This window comes from Hyla sarda, chromosome 12 (genome assembly GCF_029499605.1).
Source record: "Hyla sarda isolate aHylSar1 chromosome 12, aHylSar1.hap1, whole genome shotgun sequence".
Classification (NCBI taxonomy): Eukaryota; Metazoa; Chordata; class Amphibia; order Anura; family Hylidae; genus Hyla; species Hyla sarda.
The window spans coordinates 28,267,511-28,277,313 of NC_079200.1; the positions used below are offsets into that span (position 1 = coordinate 28,267,511).

The window sequence follows — 9,803 nt, forward strand, 5'->3', positions numbered from 1 at the left end:
GTTATAGGGGCCAGAAAAACATTCTAATTTTGGTGAATGTAGTTATAATTTATTTAAGTAGTAAAATAAAATAAAACCTATATGAATTTGGTATCCTTGTAATCGTATGGACCTACAGAATAAAGATAAGGTGTCATTTTTACCGAAAAGTGCACTGCGTAGAAACAGAAGCCCTAAAAAGTTACAAAATGTTTGTTTGTTTTTTATTTCACCCCACAAATAAGTTGTTTTTTTTCCACTACAGATTATGTTATATAATAAGTGATGTCATTACAAACTACAATTGGTGACACAAAAATCAAGCCATTATATGGGTCTGTAGATGCAAAATTGAAAGCGTTATGATTTTTAGGAGAGGAGGAAAAAATGAAAAAGTGCAAAAATGAAAATTAGCCTGGTCCTTAAGGTGAAAATGGGTTGAGTCCTTAAGGAGTTAAGTTAACTCATATTGCGCCATTGTCAATTCTCTTTCGTTTGCTATATTTCTGGTTGGTGTATTTTTTTGTTTCACAGTTTAGCTGATAAGTAGGTACACTTTCCAACTAATACCCTACCTTCTTCTTAAGATGTAGTAATAAAAATAATTAAAAATGAATAAATTAATTAATTAATAAAGACTTGAAAAGCACTTATAAGCACAGCCTATGTATGTGTTTCATTCCATCCCTGCTCTTTGCAGACGCTCCCTAACATACACAGTCTGCAGTTTGCAGACAATCCCTAGCAGGCATAGTCAGTCCTTGCACAGTGCCGGGCTTTATAATAACTCCAGTGGGGGAGCCTGACGGTGAAGGACCCCTCTGGATTGGTGTGCTGAAGGAGGGCTACAATTTTTTCCCCCCTCAGCAACTTCCCAATAAGTCTTTTCATCACAGCGGCACACTTCCTTAGAATCAGTCACTACCTAGTAACGTCACATATGGGGGCAGCTCCAAAGCCGACAGAGGGGGCAGGACTTCAGCAGACTTGATGGTGGGGGCCGTGTGTGAGAAGAAAAGGAGGAACTCTCTGCTGCTGATCAGCGTATGGAGCTGCTGCCGCTCACAGGAAACCAAAGCATCTCCTTCACATTCCTCACCGGAATATTAGAAGAAAAAAAATCTCGGTCAGCAAAGTGCAGCCCCTGTAAAAGTGTTGCCTGGATCCAATGGACCCACCTGGACCCATGGTAGGACCAGCCCTGTCAGAGGTTCATACAGAGAGACGTGGTGGGGACGATGAGGAGGAGTATGATTACGATATCAGCGATGAAGAGTGGAGTCGAGGTAGGGCCAGAACATCTGTCAAACGTTCCAGAGGTAGGCCTGCTAAAAAGATCAGCTCAGGAGCAGGTGACAGTGACACTGCTGCATTTGTAGGCTCCAGAAAAAAGCCTTCCAGAGGAGGGGCACGGTCGGGTGGTGGTGTTCCTACCTCTTTACGGTATTCTGATGTGTGGAAATTCTTCTGTACCTTACCAGATGGAGAAGAACAGGCACAGTGCCGTCTCTGCAAACGGAAAGTAAAGAGAGGCCAGGGCCCGAGTTATGGAACTACATCTCTACGTAAGCACATGGAGCGGCATCACAAGGCAGAGTGGGACAATCGAGATGACCCACAATGTGAAGAAAACCTTGCACTTGCTGCTGCGGTAACTCCAAATCTCTCTTATCTGTCTAGCAGCCAAGCCTCGTCCACAGGCAGTGCATTATCTGTCTTGTCATCATCACTGTCTTGTCCTACTTTTCTATCACATCAGCTATCTATGGGGGAATTTATGCCATACAGACAACATTATTCACCCAGTCACCCTGTTGTCATGCGGCTTAATTCACACCTGGCTAAGTTGTTGGTGGTGCAGGGACTTCCATACCATCTTGTTGACTCCATCGCCTTTAGAGAACTAATGGGGTGTGCCCAGCCCCGGTGGCGCATACCCAGTCGCCATTACTTCTCCAAAAAAGCTGTCCCCGCTTTGCACTATCATGTGGAGGAGAGGGTGGGCCACTCCATGCAGTTGTCGGTGTGCAGCACAGTGCATGTCACGGTAGATACTTGGAGTAATAGCTATGGCCAGGGCCAATATATGTCTTTTACAGCCCACTGGGTCAACATCTTGCAGTACGAGGCTCCACCAAAACGAGGCAAGGAAATTGTAGTGACACCTCCACGGTTAGGCAGATCTGGTTCAACTTTAGACAACTACCACCTATCCTCCTCCTCCTCATCAAGGTCCTCCTCCACTGAAAATCTCCAGGCCCCCACAGGACATAGTGTTGCTTACCCTCCTCCCTCCTTTCATCAGTGCAAAGTCAAGCACTGCCATGCTGTATTAAATCTGCTAAGCCTGGGCGAGAAAAGCCATACAGCAGAGGAGTTGCTGCCCTGTCTGCAGCAGGAACTTTCACACTGGTTATCTGCTCGTAATCTGAGATTGGGAAATGTGGTAGCTGAAACCAGCACAAACATTGTGGCAGCGCTTCGTCTAGGTGGCATGACACACTCTCCCTGTATTGCACATGTGTTAAATCATGTTGTAAAACGTTTCTTAAAAAGATTTGTTGGTCTGAGTGGTGTGCTGGCTAAGTGCAGGAAAGTTTGTGTTCAATTTAGCCATTCTTACACCTTTAAGCACGCCCTCCTAGACTTACAGCGCCAAAATGGTCTTCCCCAACAACGCCTAATTTGTGATGCTCCAACACGGTTGAACTCAACCTTACACATGTTGGACCGTCTGTACCAGCAGCGGAAAGCAGTGACAGATTACCTAATGCAGCAGACAGACAACTTCTTTTGGAGCCAGTGTGACTTTCAGCTCTGGCATTGGCAACTAATCAGAGACACCTGTCGTGTGCTCAGGCCTTTTGAAGAGGCCACAAGGTTTGTCAGCAGGGACAACAGTGGAATTAATGATGTTATGCCACTGATATTTCTTCTGGAGCAAACACTCGCAGTGATGATTGAGCAAGGAGGGATGGAGGAAGGTTCACATCTGGCTAGCAGCAGTATAGATGGTCTTCTTAAGGAGAAGTTTGAGGAGGAGGATGAGGAAGTGGTACCTGAGGAGGAGTTAGAGATGGAATCTGTTGAAGAAATAGGGGACAAGGAACCTACACAAGATGACAGTGATGATGATGATGACGATGACCAGCCATGGCAGTATGGGACAGAGACAGAACCAGCTAGGCCTTCGGAAAGACTGGCAAAGATGGCAAGCTGTATGCTATCTTGCTTGCGCACTGACAGCCGTATACTGAGCATGAAGGAAAGAGATGAGTACTGGATAGCCACATTTTTGGACCCTCGATATAAAGCCAAAATGGGGGAATTTTTTCCAAGTTCAGAGAGGGAGGCTAAATTAGATTTTTATAAGGACAAGCTATGCAGCCAGCTTACCACAGCTTTCCAACAGAAAACTCCTGCAGATCGGGGGTCCAGTCTCCATTCCACTGCCTCTGCAAGTGCTATCCCTGCAAAAGGCAGCAGCAGCTGCAGCATGTTCACGTTGGAGTACATGATGACAAAGTTTTTACATCCAGTAGTGCAACCTGGTATGAATCATCACCAAAGAAATGTTCACCACCACCTGAACAACCAAGTTGATGCATACCTGAGCAGTGCCCTTTCTCTGCCAGACACCATGAGCCCAGATCCCATGGATTTCTGGGTTACCAGATTAGACCATTGGCCAGAACTTGCCCAGTTTGCCATGGGTGTTCTGTCATGCCCACCCTCCAGTGTAGCATCAGAGAGAGTGTTCAACGTTTCTACCCCTAACCGAACAAGACTGTCTGCCAACAATGTGGAAAAACACACATTTGTTCAAATGAATCAGGAATGGATCAGTGAGGAATTTAAACCTCCTGTGCCAGATGCCACTGATTAGACAATACTACCACCACGCCTGTTGTCCACTGGCTACAACTACCACCAGTCAAGCCTTGCCTACTGTTCACTGGCTACAACTACCACCAGTCCACCACATACTGCTGTCTGCTGGCTATCACTAGTCCACTACCACCTGCTGTCTGCTGGCTATAACTACCACTAGTACACCAGTGCCTGCTGTCCGCTGGGTTTAACGACCACCAGTCCGCAACCCCTGCTGTCCATTGACTACAACTACCATTTGTCCACTACCATCTGTTGTCCGATGGTTGCAACTACCACTAGTTCACCACCACCTGTTGTCCACTGGCTACAGTTATCACTAGTCCACCCCCGCCTTCTGTACTCTGGCTACAACTACTACTAGTCCACTACAACCTGCTGTCTGCTGGCTACAACTACCACTACTGCCTGCTGGCTATAACTACCACTAGTCCACCACCGCCTTCTGTCCGCTGGATACATCTTCCACTAGTCCACCACCACCTGCTGTCTGCTGGCTACAACTTCAACTTGTCCACTACCGCCTACTGTCCGGTGGATACAACTACCACTAGTCCACCACCGTCTGCTGTCCACTGGATACAACTACCACTAATTCACCCCTGTCTGCTGTCTACAACAACCACCAGTCCACCACCACCTGCTGTCCACTGACTACAGTTACCATTATTCCCCCACTAACTGCTGTCCATTGTTTACAACTACAACAAGTCCACCACCCCTGCTGTTCACTGGCTACAATTACCACCAGACAACCAGCTCTGCTACTGCCCACTACTACTGGGCCTACTTACGCTAAGATCCTAGTCCTGTGTCCTTTACTTTGTGTTTAACTGTACTGCTGCAGTTACTTCTACCACGACCCTTACTTCTGCCACTACCAGGCCAACACATTCCCAAACCATGATCCCCCCCCAAAAAAGGAATACTTTATTTCGGCTTATCATTTCTACAAAAACTATTTCTTCTTCACTTTTCAGAACACCAATCTTGTGTTTCGGAACACTTGGAAAAAGCCATTGGGGTTTATTTACTAACGTGATCCCGACTCTTTTTTGCCGGGTTTTGCGCCCAAATTGTGCGACACAATTTGCGACCAAAAAAACCAAAACTCTTCATTTTACAAGGAAAACCCCCAAATGGGGCGTGGCCACATGATAAAGTGGGCGTGGTCCCGACAGTTTTGTAAAATCCCAACATATTTACTAAGGTTTCCACAGAAAAAGTGTTGTATTTGAGCTGAGAAAACCCTGACAGATCAGAACAGTTGTAAAAAAAAGCAAAATGTAGGGAAAAGTGCAAAATGTAGGGAAACCTTAGTAAATACCTTGGGAAAATACCAGTGGGAAATCAAAACCCACAAAGAAACCTACACTCCACTCTTAGTAAATAAACCCCATTGTGTCTTAACCTGCCAGCCACAAAACTTGTTGCAGCTTTCAAATAGGGAGAATTTTTTAATGCATTGCTTCTTCATAAACCTCTGTGTGCATTTTAACACGAGCATCTGCCAACAAAAAAAGAGATACTTTTTTAATCTTCATTTAATTTTAAAAAGCATACAAAATCCACCAGAGTAGTGTGTTTTTAAACAAACTGTAAGTCACCATAGGTTACCGCATGTTGCTGTATTTTTGACATAAAAAAAACACTTTAAAATGACTTGAATACATTCCAAGGTGACCCAAAAGTGTTATACTTGAGTTTAAAGAGTTACTTAATGCCAGGTTTGGTTAGAGCTTATTTGCCACACACCAAAACGTTTTGGAAATGTTCAGTGAACCTGTAGCACTAAGCTTTTAGAAACTTTGCTTATCTCTATTGGATATGTTAATTTGCCTAAGTTGGGTCCATCTGTTTGAAGCCTTTCTCTGGGGATTTTTCTATTGTCTGCCTTGTTTGATTATTGGTTGCGGCACAAAAAGCATTGATATAATCAGAATTCTTCATAGAAGAAGAGTTTGTATCCAAAGGATAGGGGATAAGATGTCTGATTGAGGGGGTTCCACCGCTGGGGACCCCCGCGATCTCCCTGCTGCACCTGGCGTTCACTTAGAGTGTCGTTTGCAGTGCCGGAGGCTTGTGATGTCACGGTCACGCCCCCTCAATGCAAGTCTATGGGAGGAACGTCACGCCCCCTCCCATAGACTTACATTGAGGGGGCATGGCCGTGACATCACAAGCCTCCACCCGCATCAACAGTCATCTGGCACGGAGCGAAGTTGCATCGGATGTCTGGGGTGCCGCAGCCAAGATCGCAGGGGTCCCCAGCAGCGGGACCCTTCCAATCAGACATCTTATCCCCATGCTTTGGATAGGATATAAGATGTCTAGGGGTGGAGTACCCCTTTAAGTCCCCCTGCGAGGCGTCCTGATTCCACACCCTTTTCTGCGATGTTGTTATATATCTCCAAATTTGTGTCTCAAAATATCTGCTATCTACGCTCTCTGTCTAGTATTTTGTTTAAAATTGAATAAAAAAAATAATAATTAAAAGTTTAAAAAAAAGTTCCTATTAAAAAACATATGTACATAATAAAATAGCTTAAGTAAACACATAAGTAGTTTCATTATTGTTCTAATGATAGATTTTCTGCTGCCACTTGACCTTGAAGCTTCTGGCAAGGTATTGAATGGCTAAATTCCAATTGAATCTAGACCTTATCAATCCATTTTTCTGGACGTTCCAAGGGGCTACCTGTCTCTTCCTCTTTCCAGATGAATTAATGAAAAATACGCAAAAGGTAAAGTAAAGGCACATTCCGCTGATTGACAGTTACCCTTTATTGATCACATTGAGTTTGTGTGGCCCAAGTTATTCCATACTCCATACTCTTGCAAAGAAGTGCCAAGCAGACTTGTACTTAAAGGGGTTATCCAGGAAAAAACTTTTTTTTTATATATCAACTGGCTCCAGAAAGTTAAACAGATTTGTAAATTACTTCTAATAAAAATATTAATCCTTTCAGTACTTATGAGCTTCTTAAGTTAAGGTTGTTCTTTTCTGTCTAAGTGCTCACTGATGACACGTGTCTCGGGAACCGCCCAGTTTAGAAGAAGTTTGCTATGGGGATTTGCTTCTTAACTGGGCAGTTCCCAAGACACGTGTCATCAGAGAGCACTTAGACAGAAAAGAACAACCTTAACTTCAGAAGCTCATAAGTACTGAAAGGATTAAGATTTTTTAATAGTAATTTAGTAATTTAAAAGTAATTTACAAATCTGTTTAACTTTCTGGAGCCAGTTCATATATATAAAAAAGTTTTTTCCCGGAATACCCCTTTAAAGATTTTACAGTTATCTGCAGCCAGGGGCGCCTATACAGCACCTTACCAGGGGTGCAAGGGGCACTAAGTATACCTCTGTGCAAAAGCAGTAAAAAAACAAAAAACTATATCAATTTGGTGTTTAAGAAATCAATTAATTTTTACCACCTTTCCTGAGTTTAATATCAAGTTGATTTTTAAAAGACAATGAAACAATTACACTTTCCTTTGTCATGAGGATTTTTTGTTTTTCTTTTTAAGTTTTGCTTATGAGTGTAATACACCCATGTCATCACGCCCTGCCAAGAACCGTATGGAATGAAGATAAGAAGACTATACAATGTAGATGTTTTTTTGTCTCCGGATTGGCTGAACTATGTTATAATGGACAATTTACATTATAAAAGACAGTGCTGTTATCTGATCAAATTGCATATGCCGGTAGGATATGTGTGAGATGCTATGTATATGCGTGTTTCATTGTAATCTTGCCTAATTAATTAATAATAATTTCTTTTTAATTTGGTCCAGCTGTTTCACATTGTCTTTATCTTATCAATTGGTGCCGAACCCCGGGAGTTTGAAAGCGGTCAAGGGATGGAAACAGGACTTGGATCGGAGGAATGAGACCGCAACGGCGCCAATAATAGGTGAGATCCTTTGTGTCTCAGTAGCTCTCTCTCTCTCTTCTGATCCCCAAACCCTCTGTCCTCTGTCGTGAGTACAAACCCTAAGAACCTGAAACAGCTGTGCTAAATGTTCTAACATCTTTTGTTATGCATGTGTGAGTGAATGCGGATATTGGTGTAATACACTATTAGGGAGATTTACCAAAACCTGTCCAGAGGAAAAGTTGCTATGTTGCCCAGGCGCAACCAAGTAGATCGCTTCTTTCATTTTTCAGAGACCTTTTCAAAAATGAAAGAAGCGATCTGATAGGTTGCTATTGGCAGCTCAGTACCTTTTCCTCTGGACAGGATTTGATAAATCTCCCCCTATATCAGTGTGACAGGATACCTTCATGGTGATTGATTGTATGGGTTTTAAGACGCACCTCCTAACGGAGAAAACAGGGGGTTCAATGATGTGAAAAGTAAGAGAACCCTACCGTTCTCAGACACGCATGTTTTCTATCTTCTGAGTTTGTCAAGTAAGCTGTAACTAACATTGTCTGCCAGTGGAGGGGCATAAGAAATAGAACGTTAAGTGTGGGTGGATGCAGTGTTTTTACCAGCTCGCCTGGGGACAGTCAGAACAGGTCTCTTTGGTAGGCTCTGTGTTCGGCCTTTGAACACGCTTCTATGGGGCACAGTGCTATGTCCTGAGAACGAGAGGACCCAATCTTTTGATCAACTCTCGGCTTTTTTCTGAACAGCCTTGTAACAGCTGTGTTTAGGCCTGTATTCTCGTGAACAATACTACTGGTTCTTGCAGTTCCCTCTTAGTGTGGTTTGATTTAGATGATTAGAGGTCAGATACATTTTGTAATCTGCTCCTTGATGTTTATCATTTGACTCTTTTGGAGAATGTGGCAAAACCGGAAAAAGGGATTTTTCTCAGTGTGGGACCTTCCCGGACAGCCAATAGCCATAGTTAGCTAAGTAATTGAGAGAGACGGGTACGAGTCCCTTCCATCATAGCCGGGCTATGGGAAACAATCTTAGCATGTGTGGCTGTGTGCCACCCAGAGGTAATGGACGTCCAAAAACTCCTCCCACCCCACAGGAGGAAGTGAATAAGAAATATGGCAGATGGGTCATTCGGCATTTGCCAAAATGGTGCCAGCAGACTAGGGGAATGGCGTTAAGGATTCCAAAAGGGGGAACCTTTGAATTATCCCGCTGGGCCGGTTTTTACCAAAATTTTAGCCCAAAATTAACAGAGAAAGCTGCTTGGAGTAGATGGATTGTAGAATCCTATTGGAAACAGAAAAGAGCCCAAGGTATTTTTACGGTAGAAACTAGGGCGGAGAAGATAAAACAGTCTGAACCAGATGTAGAACCAGAGTTGATAGACCAGCTTGCAATGTCTCTAGTGGAGCCCCCCGTGGTTAATATAGACATCCCTGACTTGAGTACTCAACGGACCCCAGTAGATATGGGAGCTAGACCAAAGGGTCCTGCTAGCTCCACCACGGTGTACCCCACTGGAGATTTTATCAGTCCACCTCCTACATACAGTGAGCCCAAAGTTAGGGCCACTGCTCCACCATATGTACCTCCCACCACCTCTTGTCCTTCAGAAGGTCTTATGTGGAGAAGGTGAACTCCTAAACACTGTAAATGCAGAGGAAGTAAGGAGGATGTTTGAGGAAGGTTGTTCATCTCAAGCCTCAGCTTACCCAGTCAGAGAACAATATATCCCTGGGACAAATGGTCAGGTAGACAAACTGGTTACTCAGCACGTTCCATGGACACCTGGAGAAATTAAGGGGTTCCTCTCATCAGTCCCTAAGCCACAGAACAATCCATATAGGTTTGCAAATGAGTTGCACAATATCGCAATCAGTTACAATCCCACATGGAGAGATCTATTGCAGATAATAAGAGTAGTGGCCTGTCAGTTAGATACTGCTACCCTCTATACCAAACTCACCCCAGAGCCATCTGAATCACAGAATACCCCAGATAAGGCACTTGAATATGTCAACCAACTCAAGGAAAAGAT

At 43.9% G+C, this 9,803-nt stretch overlaps 1 protein-coding gene across 1 annotated transcript; it reads left to right on the forward strand.

The window, feature by feature from the left end:
* The first annotated feature begins 464 nt into the window (after positions 1 to 464).
* On the forward strand, positions 465 to 6,770 carry LOC130296206 (zinc finger BED domain-containing protein 6-like). Its single transcript, XM_056547506.1, has 2 exons — positions 465 to 1,298; positions 1,461 to 6,770. The coding sequence occupies exons 1-2, from the start codon at positions 1,148 to 1,150 to the stop codon at positions 3,863 to 3,865; spliced, it is 2,556 nt and encodes an 851-aa protein (XP_056403481.1). The 5' UTR covers positions 465 to 1,147; the 3' UTR covers positions 3,866 to 6,770.
* Positions 6,771 to 9,803: the final 3,033 nt, after the last annotated feature.